General features: G+C 35.9%; 2 protein-coding genes across 5 annotated transcripts; one reads left to right on the top strand and one right to left on the bottom strand.

The window, feature by feature from the left end:
* Positions 1–5005: 5005 nt before the first annotated feature.
* LOC105046903 (protein NEOXANTHIN-DEFICIENT 1) lies at positions 5006–10862 on the top strand. 4 transcript variants are annotated; one of them, XM_010925649.4, is made up of 12 exons: positions 5006–5140; positions 6047–6207; positions 6327–6410; positions 6533–6596; positions 6862–6908; positions 7037–7091; positions 7177–7215; positions 7447–7527; positions 7630–7798; positions 9080–9146; positions 9227–9283; positions 10414–10862. In XM_010925649.4, exons 2-12 carry the CDS (start codon positions 6134–6136, stop codon positions 10667–10669), a joined length of 993 nt encoding a protein of 330 aa, XP_010923951.1. In that variant the 5' UTR covers positions 5006–5140; positions 6047–6133; the 3' UTR covers positions 10670–10862. The 4 variants fall into 4 exon arrangements, with proteins under 4 accessions (XP_010923951.1, XP_010923953.1, XP_010923952.1 ...); XM_010925651.4 differs by having other exon boundaries at positions 9227–9296; positions 10414–10579; XM_073259429.1 differs by having other exon boundaries at positions 5102–5246.
* Positions 10863–13105: 2243 nt separating this feature from the next.
* Positions 13106–15314, bottom strand: LOC105046902 (pectinesterase). The gene is given in 3 exon segments (XM_010925648.4): positions 13106–13205; positions 13208–13873; positions 14291–15314. Coding segments are annotated over 3 exon segments (1641 nt in total). The 5' UTR covers positions 15243–15314; the 3' UTR covers positions 13106–13182.
* Between the last annotated feature and the right edge of the window lie 4268 nt (positions 15315–19582).

The following is a 19582-nucleotide window of genomic DNA, read 5'->3' as shown; positions in this document are numbered from 1 at the left end:
TTTCTTTGACTTACAACCAATGTGTGACTAATGATGTCTTTCTTTTTACACTGCAACAATATTATTGATCTCAATATGCTCTCAGATCAAATTCAAGACGGAGTAAAAAGTCCTATAGATTTGTTGATTGATTTCAAGAAAGAAAGAAAAATAGATTATTTTGGATGTGTTTTAGATTTAATGATCAACCTATAGAGCCATGGTGAGCAATCATACTCTGACGTAATTGAACTTGCCATCTTATTGCATGTGATGGCATAAATTCTATATCTCATCATTTTTGTGGATTACATATGAATGGAGGTATTTAAATTCTAATATCTTAACCATCTTTGTTAACAGCAGATCGGTGAATTTTAAGTTGCGATGGATGGTCTTTTCCTATATATATCAGAGTTTTCATTAACTCACAACCAATATGGGACTAATGATGCCCTCCCTCCTTCACTGTAATAATATTATTGATCTCAATGTGCTCTTGCATCAAATTCAGGATGAAGTAAAATGTCCTCTAGATTTGTTGATTGATTTTTAGATAAAAAAAAGAAAGTTATCCTTTTGGATGCATTTTAGATTCGATGATCAAACATTATTGAACTTGCCATCTTATTGCATGTGATAGCATAAATTCTACATCTCTCCAACTTGATTTGTGGATTGCATATGAATGGAGGTATTTAAATTCTGATATCTCAACCCTCTTTTTTGACCATAGGTAGGTAAATTTTAAGGAGATGAGTGGTCCTTTCTATATAAATCAAATTCTTTTTAACTCACAATCAATGTGGGACTAATGATGCTATCTCTCTTATACTGTAACAATATTATTAATCTCAGTATGCTATCACATCAAATTCAGGATGGAGTAAAATGTCCTGCAGATTTGTTGAATTCAAAAAAAAAAAAAATATCTTTTTGGATGCATTTTAGATTTGACGATCAACCTACGGAGCCAGCTATCAGCATAATTGAACTTGCCACCATATCATATGTGATAGTGTAAATTTGTATCTCACCACCTCTGTGGATATATATGAATGGAGGTATTTAAATTATGATATCTCAACCATCTTTGTTGAGAATAGGTGGTGAATTGTAAGTCGAGATATCCGAATATCTGAGGCTGATTTGCATCACCTGAGATGTTGAAGCGAGCTGAGGCAAGACTAAGCCTAACTTAAACTTGTTAGGGGATAGATATTTAGCAATTTATTTTATCACTACCTTATAAATTGAGAAATACAAAAGACAGCATATTTGCTTATATAAAAGAATCAATGATTTTTCTCCAGAAGCAGTCTGGGTTCTTCAACCTAATAGGACAATTCCAAGCATCTAATAAAAGAAATCTAGTTTAAAGCGTATACCCAGGTCTGAGCATTAACCCCACCCGGCCTGCCCTGTTGCGAACTTCTTACGTGGATCCGAGGAAAGGAATTCTTCAGATCCGAATCCGACACCCACCAAGCCGATGGAAATTTTTTTTTTAAAAAAAATTACTATATTATTATTTTTTTTTTGTAAAGGACTATATTAAAAGTTTTAGGCTACAGTACCTAGACCACCAGTTGAGAAGAAATACGTTTGTTTCGACTTAAATGTGAAATCCCAAATTCAAAGGGAAAAAATTCAAAAGCTACTGTTTCTCTTTTTCTCCCAACCTGATTGGATGGTGACCCTCCATGTCTTTTGCGGAACTTCGGCACGAGGGAAAGCCATGCATATGAACCAAGTGCTACAAGAGTCCCTATCTGTGATTCCTATTTTAGATTTACTTGTTACTTCTTTTGTCGGTACGGTATATATTTGTTACTTTGTAGATGGAACTTTTCCCATTAGACTAGGAGCATCATTACAAAGAGGCAATGGATCCACTTTGATTTGTTTCAGTCCATAAAAATAGAACCTTCTATTGTGGTATGGATAAGATCACGATTTTTTTTTTTTTTTTAATGAAAAGAGCAACAAAATTGTTAGACAAAATGTTTGCAGAAAACTATATTAAGAATGGTTATTTCTTCATTAAAGATGGGGATGATAACTTGGAAATATTAATTCTAGGATACAATGCCTAATCAAAGAAATTCAAAGTATGCTTCAGAATTTTCTCTGTCAAAAACAGTAGTGAAGAAGTAAAATTATGGAAAGAAAAATTATTGAAATAGCAAGTCCATGCAAGAAAGAAAGTTTAGAGATATCAAGGAAAAGTTTAGTTGGCCTTATAAGAGTTCAAACGTGGCCTATGATTTTTTTCATAAATACAACGCTAATGTACACATGTAATTCTTTTAGAAACAATGCGACTCTCAGGTTCCCAATAACTAAAACTTTTCCAGAATTTAAAAGTTTTTCAAAAATTCAGATTATGAGGACTCTATTAAATATAACTTCATAACAAGTGTTTATTCTTTGATAATTTTAATCACTATTATTACTAGAAAATATATAAGACACCTTCAACCATTAGATTAGATCATCCAAACCACCTGTTCTCACATGCCTATTGATATACTGTTTTTGTTGCCCGCAATTTCCGGTTCTCCTTCCCCAATATGATTGCTCTTCTTCCCATGGATGCCATTGGATGAAATAGATGCTTGTAATTATACATTGTTCTTTTAGAAGTTTGACGGATCTCTTATTTGAGAGGACTTCTAATACCCATGGTTTATGAATTTACAGTGGATTGGTGGGGTAGGCAAAAAAATATGAGATACCCTAATTTTAAGACAACCTAATTTGTTTAATGGGTCCTTTCTTTTTTTTTTTTTTTTCTTTTCTTTGGTTTGGTGGAGGGGGTCTGCTTGAATAAAAATCATATGGGTGGGCATTATAGGCCATCATATAGGGCGGCCCTTGTTTCATGCCATGTTTCTTTTTGTTCATATCTTAAAAAAAAAAAATTAGAAATCAAATAAAAATTAAATTTCTTCTACTAACAGAGCCCATCAGTTATATAACTGAAATAATAAAAAAAAAATACACATCTAAGAGAGGCCCTAGTTAACCATCCATATTCTCTTTCTTCTTCACCAAATCTTTTCATCCATTATCTTCTTCATCAAGTCATTTCTCCCATCACAAGATCTTTTTCTCAAGTCTCTTTCTCTTCTTCCAAACCCCATGGGCCATCTCTCCTATCCATGAAGTCTTCTTTAAATTTATTTTTTTTCTTACAAATCTCTCTTCTTTTTTAAGATTTTTGCATCTAAAAATTTATAGAAACTATGTATCATTTTATCTAAAAAATATGTATTGGAACATCGGATGAATATATATTTTACTAACTGTCAACTGACAATATATTATATACTGATGAATATTAAATTTGATAAACTATGTATATCAATTTATCTATAAGTGTGTATTAAATTATTGCTGGATATGTACCAAAAAAACTTACAGTAAGCTGTTTAGTATATATCATTTAGTTATATGCTGTGTATTAATGAGTGCTATATTCTAAAAACTATATATCGCTTTACCTAAAAGTATATATTGAGATGTCAGATCAATTTTTTGCTAGATGTATATCAACTAACTATATATACTATACTGATGAATATTAAGTTGATAAATTATGTATCAATTTATCTATAGATGTGTATTTAATCGTTGCATATGTGAATCAAAAAGGTTTATAGTATGTATTATTTGACTATATACTATATATTCGTGAACTTCATATTTTGAAAACTATATATCGATTTATTTATAGATATGTATTGTCTTGTTTGATGATTAATTTATTTAATATGTATCATATAATCATGTAGCATATATTGTTAAAAAATATATGCTGAAAATGAAGAAAAAAAGAGTGCTATTTCTTTTTAATCATGAGATTAATAATTTTATTAGTAGAAAAAATTTTTGATTTCTAAATTTATTTTTTAAAATTAAAATAAAAAATATGATAAATTATAATATTCATTTTATATAATATTTTATAATATCCATCACATATGATTTTTATTTTGCATGCCCATTCCATCGTTAAGAAGCCACCGGATCTATCAAAATCTTAGCAAAATGCATCAAATCCCCAACGACAAGACCCTCGCCGAAGCTTCACAAAACCATTTTAGTGGATATTGACAGGGAATCCGTTACTTATCATGATGGCATTTAAGAAATCTAAAATCTTAGTGGATATTGACATAGGTTTTTTGGAGGAAGATATTGACAAAGATTTCGTTGGCCATAATGAGGATTTTGAAAAGGATCGTCAAGATTTGCATGTTGTTGTTTATTCACATCAATAATATATCCCCATGTTGGCTATTTTGACGTGCCACAAGGCCTCTAGCCAGCTGTCTGGTATCATTATTTTAAATAAAAATATAAAATTAAATATAAAAAGATATTTCATTAATTTATTATATTTTTTAAAAATTATTATTTTTAAAATAATAAAAATAAAAATTTTATTTGTAATTTTTCAAAAAATAAATTTTTACCATTTTCATCCCGATTCCTATTTTTCATCCAACGCCATTTTTAAATCGACATCCCAGTTCTTATTAGTCATCTCCCTACATAATATCGAGCTATTCTTCATTTCTGACACATCGTTAGTTTTATCCTATTTTTTTTTCTCTATCATTCTCTCATCTATCTCTTCATTCGACTTTAAGTTCTTCTTTGTCCTCGCTATATGGCTAACTCTATTTTTTTTCCTCTACTTTGATGTCAATCATATCACTGTTTTTTATCGGAGGCAAAAGAAAGAAAAAAAAATATATATATATATAATTTTTATTTTTAAAATTTAAATAAGAGAAAATAAAATTTTATTTTTATATTTTTTTAAAAACGAAAGTTGACAACCATGCCGGCCTGACATCATTTTTTTTTTTTTTTTTTTTTTTTTGCCCTCCTGCGATGACTGTTGGGTGGTCCCGCTGGACGGGAAAGAAGCCGCACAACCCCGATCTGACTTGACACGCGGGGAGATCTGGTTGGGTACGGGAGATCCAAATTCCACGAGTGGTCGCCACGTTTGATAGGTCCGAAAACAGTCCCGATAGCGTCTGTCTTCTCTCTAAATTCTAAAGGCAACAGCCTCTCACCTTGCTCTCTGCTCCTCTCACTCAACTTAGGGGTCTTTGCTGGCCCTAGTTCGACTTCGACCTCCAAGGTATGCGTTTCCTTGTCCAGGGTTTCATTGGGGCTTCTCCCGTAGAATTCGTTTTGCCAAATTGGAGATGAGTTTAGAGCTTTTATGTCTCCACTTTTGCTCCAGAGTAGGGTTTCTTAGTTTCTTGCCCAAATGACCATTGTTCTTCTTTTTTTTCGTCACTTATGATGTTTTATTGTGTAAAAAGGAAATCTTTGCCGAGTAGAATTCATCAATCGTAGTTATAGTTAGTGTATTTGTCATGCTTGCACCCTTTTTTCAGCAAAAAAAAGTTCACTTTTTTTTCATTGAAGTAGTAAACAAGCTAAGGTCTCTGATTTCGAATAGTAGTTTTTATACTGAGGAGTATTGAAAGGAAGGTGGGAGGAATAATTAGTAACACAGCTTTGCTGTTTCTTCTCATCTCTTAGTTATCAACTTAATGGAATTTTTTTGGACAGTGGTGCCAAAAATTGCAGACTGGTACTGCTAAGGTGTTGAGGCTTTCGTTGGTTTCATTTGTAAATTTTACATTTTCCAGTGGACTAGAAAGTGGAGGTGCCATGAGTCTTCAAGGTCTTTTGCACGCTATGTCAAATGCTTGTGTTGTACATGACAATCGAGGTTTGTTGAGCTTGTCGTGCTATAAGCATTTGATGATGGCTCCATATATTGGGAATGCATATTTCATTGGATTGAGGAATAAAACCTTCATGTCCAATAGTTAATCTTATTTGCCAAAGACTATTCTATTGTAATTGTTCCAAAGCTTTTAACATACAAGTCAAGTCGACTAAGTTTAGTAGGGTGAGTACAATGTGATCAAATTGATTCTAACCTTTTTTGTAGAAGTCCAGCATCATTTTTTAAGTTCCATTTTGTAACAGTTCTACGGTACTATTGTATCACATGTTATTCTTTTTTCAGCTTTGCCAACCTTTCCTCTTTATGGGACTAAAAGTCCAGCTCTGAATCAATTGAACTATATGCCTTTTGGATGTGTATTTGAGATTGATGGAAGCTGCAGAAAGATCTTCTTCTTCTTCTTCTGGTTACACCCTTGGGCCACCATGGTTGTTTAAAGGCAGGCAAGCCCTTTGCCACTTTCCATTCTGGGTTACTAGGAGGAAACAAAAATTCATCCATTTAACCAATATATATGAATAAGTTATTTATGATATATATTTGCATGCATTTCCTTTTTTAGTGCTCTATACCAACTTCATCTCGTGAAAGCAGAAACTGCACGGGCTTTCATTCCAAAGGAGTTAAAACTAGTTGAAGCATTTGGGTACCTTCTGATCTGTGGAAACATTTTTCTTGTTCATTAGTGGGAATCATGATTGGACAAGGCTCTCCTCCAAACAGTAAACTTAGTTATCTTTGCAATTAAGATGAGCTTCGGCTTCACAGGTATACCCTTGGTGGTCTCTTCCTTGCTCACTATGATGACAGCCCAGCTGGAAGGTTTGATGAGGTTTGACATGTTGACTTTCAGTTAGAAATTTAATGATTACCAAGAGCTTCTTTTAAGAAAAGTTAATCATTAATTGCTTATTCAAGGGCATCCTTAATAAGATGTTAAATAATGACAGAGTTTGACCAAGTTATAGAGATTCTGATAATGCCCTTGAATAAGATGTTAAATAATGACAGAGTTTGACCCAGTTATAGGGATTCTGATGTTTATGCATTTAACCTGTAACTGATCATTGCTAATCTACTTGAGTGTACATTCTCAGCTTGTGGTGATTGCTGGCATTGTATGGAACCCACCAACTTCATGCGCGTAATGCTTTCATACCCGGTTCTAGTATGCTAGGGAGATAAGATACATTCATGTGGTATAGCTGTTGTTCCTTATTTGTAATCATGCAAAGTTTTCATTGTGATACGCCTCTTTTGTTTCATTCATAGATGGGCTGCTAGAGTACTGGTGAATAGTTGTGAGGCATGCAGGCACGGTAGGAAGGTATAATAGAGCATTTCTCTGTAGTGTCATTTTTCTTCATTCTATTCCACCATTATTTACTTCACATCGCTTATGTTTTTCATAGGAAATAGGGCTTCCAAGCCATGTTGCAGTATTCTCAAAGGTACTCTCAATTAAATGATACAATTATCTAGACTTATGATATTTAGCACAACAGAAGGAGTGGGGTCTTTATTTTTTCTCTGTTTGTTTAAATACATGCATACCCAGTTCCATTATTGTTCAGAGAACATTTTATATACCATGCAGTCCTTGCGGGCTATCAGCAGCTTATGATTCATTCAACAATTCTGCTTTTCTTTGATTTGGCAATCTATCTACATTGTTGACACAGATAACAAATAACAAATATATACAATATGGCAGAAGCATACATAGTCCATCTGCTCGAATCTTTGTCCATCTTCTTATGCAAGTAAATCTTTGAGCAGCAGAACTTAGTGTGAAAAGATATCTGCAACTGTCTTACAGGTTGATGCGCTTAGTAGTCTTATGTTATTCATCTTCTTTGAGACAGAGAAAAGTGGAAATAATGGAGAAACAATCAAGCAGACACAGTAGTTTCCTAAACATGATTGGCATGAGTTCTGCTTACTGCAAGTCGAAGGAGCACAGTGAGATCCAAGTATCAGAAATTAAGGGCTCTTCCCAAATGTCCATATGTAGCATCAGTTTGCCATTTGTTGGTGAGTGAACTGTTTAGATCCGTTGAAATGTGTTTGTGCATGATTTCCTATGTGCCAATCAGTCGCTTTCTCCTTCTGTATAATCTACTATAACATGACTGTTAGATAATCTGGCTATATATTTTATAGCGGTTTTACTTTCTGATGTTAGTTGTTTAACCACTACTTTTTCCACTTCATGAATGAGTTTGAATTGATATGGAATATTTTGCTCATAGAAACAGATGAAATACAAAATTCCTAATGGCATTCTCAAGTAAAAGAGACAAGGCCTGTGGATTATAGTCAGGAAAGTTATTTGCTAGCCGCTTCTGGGAGAACATATATTCGGTCAATACTCTTTATGTTTTGCCAGTTGTTAAAGAGTACCTATCTTTCTAGATTACTGCATATCATTTCACTGTCCTCAGTACTCACTAGTGACTAATCACTAGATTCTTTCTTTAGTCAATTTGACAACATTGTGATTTTGTGACAAGGTTTTCAGAAGATTATATTTAGTTTTAGGAAATGGGACTTTTCCAAGCAGTTGACAGACTCTATGGTTGAGTGTTTAATATGCCTCTATTTTATTCTTTTGCTTGATTAAGTCGGCTGCTCTTTGCAAGTTTGGTTTTTTCCTTTTTCAAATGTCATTGAGTCACAAGAATACACACAAGAATGCACAACTACTCATGATATAGTGTAGGGCCTGATGAAACAAGAGTACAAAGTATTGGAAAATGCTTTGTGTTTTAATGAATAACTTCTTAAGGAATATAGAGGTCAAATATTGGTCCTATAGTTTGTTGAATTGAATTTTTTTAAAAATTTAATATCTGATGAATCAGTAATTGTGATAAATTACGTAATCTAGTAATGTGCTGTCTATAATCATGACATAAGTCTAATTTCCTGTTTCAATGCTGAAGGGAGCCTCGGAAACTGGAGACTAGGTATCTCTCATGACTAGAGACATCCTGAAGTGACAGCTGTTGGAAGTGATTATTTTGATGGAATATGAGTTATAAAGCCAGAATGAAATGCCTTGTTCGTTTGAAGATATGAAATTCTTTTAATTAGTCCAGAAATTTGATTACATTTCTCAATTTCTAAGTTGATACGTTGTTTGTTCTTATGAAATTCTAATGTAGGGTCTATTTTGCTGCAAAAGGAAAACTTAGGGTAATTGTAATCTAAAGCAATGAATTTTTTTTTCTTAAATCAATGTCTGGAGAACCTATATTTCTTGTTCTGATATTACTGTTTGATTTCTCCTGGTCATGATCTTGGTGATGGCAGTGCCAAAATCAAAAACAAGCGAGAAATGGATGGGTCCTATGATCAGAATGTCACTTCCAAGCTTTAGGTCAGTGTCTTACAAATACTGAGTTCAGCTTTCCTACCATGTTTTGACCTGAGAATGACTTCTATAATATGGAATTTCAGTGGCCAAACTGAACACAACCCCCAGCTTCTCAAGTACTCCTGCCAGATTGAATGCAGGTCTGCATTAACTGTAATATGACTTATCTTTCTCATGGTTAATGAGTATAGCATTATATTTCTTTACCTCTATTTTGCTGCTAAGGCATGACACCTTTCTGTGGCATGGATGTGAACCTTTTCGGTAGTCAGTCTATAATTCAAGTACCAAAGAAGTGGATGATTTATCCATGCAATCTCCCATATAGAGAAACAAATTTTGAGGTCCTTTTGCAGAATTTCTGATTCATGCATGGTTTAAAACTTTGGCTTCAGAGCATGTTTCGAGCAACCTTAAACTGGACATTTTCAGCTATTTTTTGTCGTCATGGCTGAAACAGGCTTACATTGGGAAAATGGTAACTAGGCTTTAAAAAAATTAAATTAAATTAAAAAATTAATTTTTGTTTTAAAGAAGGAACAGAAAAGGTTAAAGCATATTTTTAAATCTATAAAATATGGAAAATATATGTGCAGCCTTTCAACATGTGGTGAAAAATCTGTTAATTATGACTTTAGGTGCATCAATTCTTTCATGGAATTGCCTTTTATTTTTTTTCCTGAAAGAAAAGGACAGAACTGGAGGACCCACCTGGATTTCAATTCTTTCATGTAGTGAAAATAGATACAAGAAAGTCAGTGGCTGATGGTGTGAAGGTGTAATGCTAATACTTGTAACTATCAAACTTCAGAAGTTGGCTTAGGTAGATGTAGATTCTTATGTTCTGGATGTAGTGTTTGTAACTTCAGTAGAAATCTCATGTTTTCAATCTGTTGAGACACCTGTGCTGTAATGTGCAAAAATCAGTATATTGTTAAATATGAAATTTTAAACCGTGTATTCCCTTGAGTTATGTGGTTATGATTGTCACTTGTTCAACCTTTCTTAAACAACCAGCTGTTTGAGTTAGTTTCTGTATGAACTAGCTCTTTGATCTTTTTCTTGCATTCAGGCCATGGGACAGTTTCTTTCAAATCAATCAGCAAGCTCCTATATTTTGAAATTTCTGTTGGACATGGCTTTCCCATGAGTCTTTGTGACCTGTGGAGGCATAACACTTTGTTACATTCTTTTTGGCCACCAAAGCATGTTAGGATTATCCTTTCTCCTCCTCAAGTAGCTCTAGCTCATAATGGAACATACCATGCAGGGTGCGAGCAGTGGAGGCTGCTAAAATATCAAGGCCAAGGACTATTGATGCTGATGATGGCCATGATACCAATTTTAGCAACCAAGGTTCCAATCATTTTGCTGAAGATGAAGCATGGAACCGAAGCATTTCAGTGTTGCTATCAAAACCCATCTTAGCTTTGGAGTTCAACTTTCTAAAGATGCAGGTTGAAGCTCCGACCATCCTGGTTCCTCACTTGAAGAAGAATCAACTGGAAGAATCAAGATCTCACTGAACATTTTGTTTTACAAGAACTCTTTAATTGTTCAATTTTGTCATTTGTTTGTGTGGTGATATTTTTTTTTTTCCTAAAGTGGAAATTCATAAGATGCATAAAATAGCCAATGATGTAATATGCTATGACTGTTGTGGACTTTGGTGGTATTTTGCAAATTTTAAGTAATTTTAATGCTCAAGTATTCCGTAAACTCCTTGTTTGATTAGTGTTGGTGCAGCTAGCCGACCTTCGGCCATGTGGCAACATCAAGAAGGATGATCTGTGAATTATATTGATTAAGGTCAATTTCAGGATCATGTCAGTTGGAAAACCAATCTGGTTTAGCTTTCAACATGACTGCATACCGATATGAACTTATTTGGATTGGTTTTCGATAGAGCATTACTGGTTTTCGATAGAGCATTACGATCAGTTCAGTCTTGTACTGATTTGCCTTCGAGGATGTTGGTTCTGGATCGATGTCATATAGAATCATATATTATAAATCAGTTACTTGATAGTTCTACTATAGCTATCTTCTAGCTATGTGATAGCTAATTTTCATATGGATGAATAATTCACGATTTTCATACAACTGGTTATTTTATTATAATAATCTAACAAACTCTTCTAACGGTCTAAGCAAAGCTCCCTCTATATAAAGAGGGGTGGAATACTCTCCGAGGGAGAGGTCATAACTTATAGAGTTCAGATTCTGTTGAATTTTTTTTTCCTACCGAAGGAAATCTTGAGTTCTCATTCTTTCCATTCAAATCATTTTGTTTTTGTATTTTATTTTTCTATTTTTCACTATCTGTTCTTAAAATCTTGGTTGACTTAAACATTGAAGGGTCTTAAATCGAAGGAGATTTTACCAATTTTAGAATTTTTTTTTGCAAGATTTTTTCTGATCTTCATTGACGTGACCTCTTCATACTCCAACTTGATTCAAGACCTCTTTTTTTTTTTTTTTTTTTTTTTTTTTTTTGCAATTTTTTCTGATCTTCATTGACGTGACCCTCTTCAATACTCCAACTTGATTCAAGACCGACCTCATTGTCTATTCTCCAGAGCCTTGCAACAATAATTAGTATGAATTCTGGTACTTAATACTTTTGGTCCATTGAACTTTACCATTGATATTAAGGCACCTCTTTAGATGTCATTGGTTTCTTTTTCGTTTTTCCTTAAAGACATAGGGATGTACCTCCTCTTGGAAGTATTTGTTGCATGGATTCAATGGAAAAGAATTAGTTGCAAACAGTCGGTGGATCTATTGTGATTGGTGGATCTGTTGTGACTGGGCTTCAAAAGTGTACGCAGAGAGGCACCAATCACCTCCTTATATAGGATATTGTTGCTATACTGTCGGATTGTGTAGATCCCACCAATACGTATATTTTTCGAGAAGTGAATACGATAGCTAATTGGATAGCTGCATTTGTCATGGAGCACTTTGCATCGCATATTTGGACTGACTTATGAGAGACCTCTAATCTGTTTAGGGATGTTTTGCTCTTTGATTTTTTTGGACGTATTTACACTCGAAGGGTTTGATTGATCCATTTTATCAAAAAAAAAAAAAAAAAAAGAAAAAGAGCCACTGGATCCATTTTGCATGGTTCCATCCATATAAATAGTTCCTTCAACCATTTGAGATCATCCAAACCAGCCATCTATTCTCACATGCTTATTAATATACTGTTTTAGTTGTCCACAGGAAGTCCAAAAAAGGAAAAGTTCTCGTGCACAATCTTATTCCCAACCAATCATATCCTGTTCTCTTTCCTCTATATGATTGCTCTACTTCCCATGCCATTGGATGAAATAGATGCTTGTAATTCTATGTTGTTCTTTTAAACTTTGACCTAGAGTTTGGATCTCTTATTCGAGAGGACTCCTGATACCCATAGTTTAAGTTACTACAAGCAAATAAAATACCCCTTGAGATTAACTAAGGTTCTAATTCATCTTGATTTGAGATGAAAGTCCTGAAAAAGCATTACCACGCCAAACTAGATAAAACAATTTAGATATCAATATTTTGGCCACTACAGTGAAAGCTATTATTTAAATTGGTTGAAATTAGAGATGTCAATATTTTACTGTTTAACCTATTTAACTTGATTTAACTCTTCATAGATTTGGTTAGGTAACATATTTAACAAAGTGGACAGGTTCAGATCGGGATGTTTGATCGATTTAATAAATAGATCTGATTTGGGTTAACAGATCTATATCTTGTCCGACTGACCCGGTTGCCACACCTAGTTGCAATATTCTACTGATTAACAGACCAAACATATGATTACCGACAAAGCCTAGTGATATGATCGTGAAGGCAAGCACAAAGCATTAAAAAATTGAAGTTGCCGAACCCGAAGCTACTACAGTTCACTTGATTTAGTGCTCTCTCATTATATTTCTCAAACTCAAAAACTACCAGAAAATCACATTTTTAAGATCTCACAGCGTGCATACAAAAGCTCCAACCACAACCAACACCCACCACCTCTTTATCGAAACTTGATTCACAATCCTTCTGTGAAGGCCCTCCAGTGGACTGCAGCCAAGTCCCTCCCTGAATCAACTCTGCCACAGTAAAATCCTTGGCCACATTAGGGTCGGTTATCACATGGTAACCGGTCCAGTTGACACGCCCACTGGTCCCAGCGCCTGGGCCAACATTGGCATACTCTCCATAGAACAAGGTGTCTAGTGCAAAGTCCCCACTCCATTCCTCCCACCCTTTGGGATCCACATGATCATCAATGTAGGATTGCATGAACACTGTCCTCGAATACTCCTTCCATGGCCGGCCGAGGTACGTCGGTATCGACCCCTTGACCGGCACAAGGTCATCACTTGGCAGCACCTTGCATTTCTGGATTGAAGTGCCCGTGTTTTGGTTCGGGTCGACCCGGCCTTGAGCCGTCACAAGGTTCTGCTGGTTGCTCATCGGCTTGCGGGCAATGAGGTTGCAATTTTGGAAGACCACCGCTGCATTGCCAAAGATGAAGTCGACGGTGCCTGAAATTATGCTGTCTCCATAGAATTGACGGAGGGAGTGGGCGTAGAGTGTGTCTTGGTAGCCATCCACGCGGCAACGATTTATGACCGATCTATCGGCACCGACTCGCAGTGCCACCGCCTGGTGCTTCTCGGGCCCTGCCGTGTTCTCGATGCAGATGTCTTGCAGTATGAATCCTTCCCCCACGGCAGCTGCATTTCCATTAAAACGTTTTAAGGTTAGATTCGTACTTAACCTCTACCAACATATCACCAAATTTCAGTACATTTATGTCGAGAAATCAAGAAGTTTCTATTCCCAGTGACACAAATGATGACAATTGAAAGCAATTTTTGTATAGTAGCAAAAGATCTATGCTGAAAGCATCCAACAAGATGAGCTTTTAACTACATAACATTAATTTCATGTCAAAATTGCTGCTAAATTCGTCATATTCGTGGCCAGAAATCAACCACATCTGTAGGTCTCCCTGCCATCATGAGAAAATATCAAAAAAATCAACCAAAAAAAGTTATTACAAGAAAAAACAAAGCGAGTTAAAAGTCATAGAATTAATTTCTCAAAATAAGCCATAAATCTTGGTTGCTAGTAAGCTAAATTACACCAACCTAATGTAGCTGAGTTAAAAGTCGTCGACCCATCCACAACGTTGAGACTGCCCGTTATAACGGTCGAATTCATGCCATCACCAACGATCATAACGTTAGTCTTCTTCTTCCCAACGATCACATTCTCTTTATATGTTCCCTCCTTCACATAAATCACATACCGTACCTTCCCCTTATCTGGGGCAGAATCCACCGCCTCCTGCACTGTCTTATAGTCCCCACTCCCGTCCGCCGCCACCGTCACGTTCACCGCAACCCCGTCCGACGAAGAAGATTCCAGAAGCTTCCGATCCTTGACCGTCAGCCATGACGGAAACCTGCTAACGCGTTCGATTGCATCGCCGTCGGACGGGGAAACGGCGCTCAGAACGGCGAGGGTGGCACCGGCCAACGCCGTTAGGGATTCTAAATGGGCTTCCATTGGTGGGCCGATAGGCCCGCTAAGCCCATCCGAGCACGTGACGTGGTTTGTCAGCACGGCGCTTAGCCACGTGCGGGCGTCGGTGTAGGCCTCAGCGGAGATGGCGGAGGCCGAGTCGAGGAAGAGGTCACGTGAGAGGTCCATCAGATGGATGCAGTCCGCGAGGGGGGACCGTTGGATGGTGTCAGGACCACCGATCGGACGGTATGAATTGTTGGCAAAGGTGAGGAAGGAGTCGATTAAGAGGAGGGATCGGTGGAGGACGGTTTGGAGGACTTGTACCGGGTCCGGTTTGGGCCGGCGGCCGAGGGCTGAGAGGGCGGTGGAGATAGCGGCGTTGCATGTGGCCGGGTTGGGGGAGTTGGCGCAGAGATGGGAGGGGTTGGGGGTGGTGGTGTTGAGTTGGAGGGTGATGAGGGCGGCGATGCAAATGAGGGAGGCTATGGAGAGCGTGAATAAGAGGGCGTTGCAACGATGGGTGGTCTTTTTGGTGGCAGGAGAAGAAAGGAGGGGTTCATGGCTTTGTTCCATGATTGTGCTACCATGGAGAGGTTTGTGCTTCCCCTGAGCTTAATTTATAGGAAGGTTGGGGTGGAGGGGAGGGGGAGGGGAGGGGAGGGGAAAGGAGATAGAGAGAGAGTTACAGTCAAAAAGGCTAAGAAAACCTACAGTCTAAAGTTTTGATAACATACAGTCAACTAAAGTTGCTGCGTACTCATAAATCTGAATTCTTTTCTTTAAATAAGAAGTATATTATTGTTATGTGATTAAATTAATTAGTTTATTTATTTATTTATTTATTTGTTTGTCTGTAGGAACGATTACATTTTTTTGGTCGTTTAATAATGTGCTTCTATTTGAGTCTTCTATCCTTCATGATTTGATCTCTTGATTGCAAATTAAGTTCTAATAAAATATTTACAGAATTTAAATTATTTCAGGTGTTGCATAATTAAATATAAGTGACGGTTATAATGTATCTTAATCATACCATTTGATCTTAAATTCATTTCTCAAGAAAAAAATATTAATTTCTTGTAAATAAGATCTTTTACTTTGCTCGTATAAAATATACTGAAAGTATTGGCTGGTTACTCTTGCACCATCTAGCTGGGTCTTTGTTCGGTGAAGACCCCAGCAAACACACCTTCCACCCAGTGCCTTTATCAGCATGCAGGATGTACCTTGTGAAGACCCCGGCAAACACGCCTTCCACCACTAGACTAAACTATGGAAGCGTTTTCCAAGATGTAGTAGTCCTCTATTAAAACTTACGTGGTGGACCATGCAGAATATGGAATGCCTTATCATACAATCAGAGACCAACACATGCACCAAAATTTGTACCTGGAATTGTCAATAAAAAATACGAAGAGCTAAAGATAAGCTACTAGGTTGTGCACCGCATTCTGCATGGTCTAGCTGATCCACCTCCCTCACAACCAGACAAGGCTTTTACAGTGACCTACTCCACTAGGAGCCCTATCCACGGTTCTTAAACTTGGATGATCATAATACTATCTAGATGCTCATATCACATAAAGTAATTATGGATTAAATAAGTAACAGTTCGACTCCATTACGAGTCTGTTCGATGACTTCCCTAGGGTTCTTTGATTCGGCAGATGGCTTGGGAACGACAGAAGTCCAACACGACCATGATTCTGTCGGTGCGTCGGTGAAATATCTTTCAGAAAGCTTGGGCTTGTGGCCCATAATTTACTCCATTAGTGGAGCTAAAGGGTGAGTGCATGTATTAAGGGCATTTTCTACTTTACATCCCTGATGGTCCTATCATTGCGCGTTTATATGTTTTCTAAGACAAAAGGAAAGCTGGTTTTAGAGGAATGCACCAGTTGGATACATTATTTATTTGGGCACACTGAAGCGTTTTTATATATTCTAACAGTACTCAGATCTGCTATCCCAGAGGGACCTAAGGGAATCCAAAGTTCAAACATACTGGTATTGTCCCTTGTGTGGATAAGAGCTGAAATTGATATTATTGTTAATGGTGTAATGGGTAGCAGTGGCATGCACCAAGGGTCAAGAAAAGAGGCATATGCCATGGAACCAATGGGTGGAGGCACAAAATGAGCTACTAGGGTCATTGTTTCACGCACCAACCACCAGAAGACCGGTCTAAATCGTTACCTTATGCTATCTAATGACATTAATATTGGCCCCTTCTGAAAGAAAAATATCGGGTGGCAATTAATATGAATTGCTCTACAAATTTACAGGGTTGAATAACCAGGAAAAGTTCTCTAGGTTTCACCACATATTTGAACAAATTGAGTCCCATTAGGCAATATGTAAATCTATCATGCCATGCCCTTATTTGATTCTAGTTGGCTTCCCCCTAAGATATGTGTGAGGGCATTTTCATTGATCAGAGCATACTGCTCCCCAAATCATTCGCAATCCCATAACAAGTTCCTTCTATTTCATCTTTGCTTCAAAACTGGTTAGGCATAATGTAAAGGTTCCACCATAGCACCCAAGACCAGCCAGTCGATAACTGTTTGTTGGTTAAATCAAATAGTTGATGGTATGGATGAAAGTGATATGGATATTATTTATTTGAATCTATTTTCGTATCCACATCAAATCGAATATGGATAAAAATTTAAAGATTCGACTAATATCCATATCCGTATCGATATCCATATCGATAAAAAAAAAATAGATATGGATATGGATAGACAGCTATTCGATCTATATCTAAATATCCGAATCTGCATATAATCCTATATAATTTTATATAATATTATTAATTTTAAAAAAAATGTACAACTATATAAACATGTTATTAACTTGATTTATCATTATTTAATAAAATCTTTGATTATGTAGTCATAAAGTTTAATTATTTAAGTTATATCTGTTATTATATCCATACTTCTAGTATCCAATTGTATCCGTATCTGTTTAAAATAAATATAGATATAAATTTTTGTATTCAAATAATATTTATATCCATATTTGTATTCAACAGATAAAACAAATATGAATATGGATATACTGATATCCGATCCGTATCCAATCTGATTTCAGTCTTAGTTGATGGATTTGATCAAAAAGTTATCATTTAAGCTAGTCTAAGACTGTTTAATAAATAAATCATATACTTCTCTTATATTTGATGCCGTCATTTTTAGTACTCTGGATATCTCCGTTCTAATTAAACCCAACAATTGTTTGATCGGCTCCTTTAGGATTACCATGATCTCAAATGTTGATTTCTGAATTGTTAATATTTGATATAACCACCTCCCTCCCTCCCCCTCTCTCTCCCCCCATTAATTTTTTTAATTCAAAAAATAATATTTTATTTAACAATTTTGAATAATCATGGTTGTAACGATCAAATTTCTTGTCTCTATCTTGCTATCTCCACTTGAAAGATAACGTTCCCACACCAAAAAAAAAAAAAAAAGTGATAATAAAAGCTCAGACATGCTTGTGGACATGAATGAAAATGAGATTCACACACCTGCGCATGTGTGTGACTTGTTTTTTAATATCATGATGCAGAAAAAAGTTTGTCTAATTTGGACCAGATGAAAATTTATTTTTTGTTAAAAAAAATAATCAGTTAATATTAGTGATACTCAGGAGGATCATCTGGGATTTCAAAGTGATCGATAACTTAGTTTAATATTGATGATTTGGAAGTATTAGCTAAGTTATTTCTTGAGATTAGCAAGCTTATAAGTAAAATGAATCAAAACATTTTACTTCTAAAGATGCTAAATAAATGATAGAGGGTGATATCCCTCCATATCAAGCAAATGCAAGGGAGATCCACATTGATGTAGAGTGAGGACTAAAAAGGGGTTCGACCATGAAACACAAATTGAAGGCAACTTAGAAGAATCCTTTGTTCAACCAGGGAAGTTCTCTTTACGAATTGTTTTACTAGTTTGTCAAAAGCCATTCCTTCATATGATGTATTGAAGCATATACAAGACATGACCTCTAACCCTAATTCGGATAATATAAATTGTAGTGGAAGTAGAACTTGATAATAATGAACCATCCTAGAATTATTCAAACTACAGATATATAGAAATTTGGCTAAAATTTGATACATCTGCAATAAAAATTTAACTTAATTATTGAAATCTTTACCTACGGATCCGTGAGCTCCTGCGAAGCTGGGTATAGTTTAGTAGAAAATGGTTTCTCCCAATTGCATCCTGTGTTGCTTCACATATCTAATTTACAAGTTGATTTTGATGATTTACAACTAAATTTAGATTTATTCGGTTCAGATGTGAACAAAGTTCAAAAAGTGTGCCATGCCTCAACTTGTGTTTGTGCGTGCGCGATTTTAGCATCTACAATTCCAAAAAGTAATGTCCAATTATACGGACACCTTCCCTCACGAAGGAAGTGTTAGGCCTGGAGTTCAATTTTAGGCATCCTAACTCAGCCCAATCAAATCATGTGCCCTCTTGTTTATTTTTTTGACCCAATGGGCCACAATGCATAGCCTATCCATTTGTATATGTATCAGTGTGGACCGTCTGCGGAGGCCAGTGTCACGAAGTTGGGCCTGAGCCCTGACGCCTGCTAGCACGGGCACGGGAAATATGTTCGCGATCTGTCCGTGGCACGGCATGTCAATTTCTTCTTTTTGCCATATAATACAAAAAAAATGCCAAAACTTTCCAAACGTTTCAAATTTCAAGAGTGTAGTTGTTATTTATGCATGTTATAAGCAATTTCTAGTTTGAAGTGAAATGTCACTTAAAAATAGAGTTGCAAATGGATGGAGTAGGACCAAAGAAAACTTGATCGATCGTGAATTAAACACAATAAAATGGTGAAAACTCATTGAAATTTCTTTGAGTATATATAGAATA

Source organism: Elaeis guineensis, chromosome 6 (genome assembly GCF_000442705.2).
Source record: "Elaeis guineensis isolate ETL-2024a chromosome 6, EG11, whole genome shotgun sequence".
Classification (NCBI taxonomy): Eukaryota; Viridiplantae; Streptophyta; class Magnoliopsida; order Arecales; family Arecaceae; genus Elaeis; species Elaeis guineensis.
Note: the sequence above shows the minus strand (reverse complement) of the source record. Positions and strands in the feature narration are given on the sequence as shown.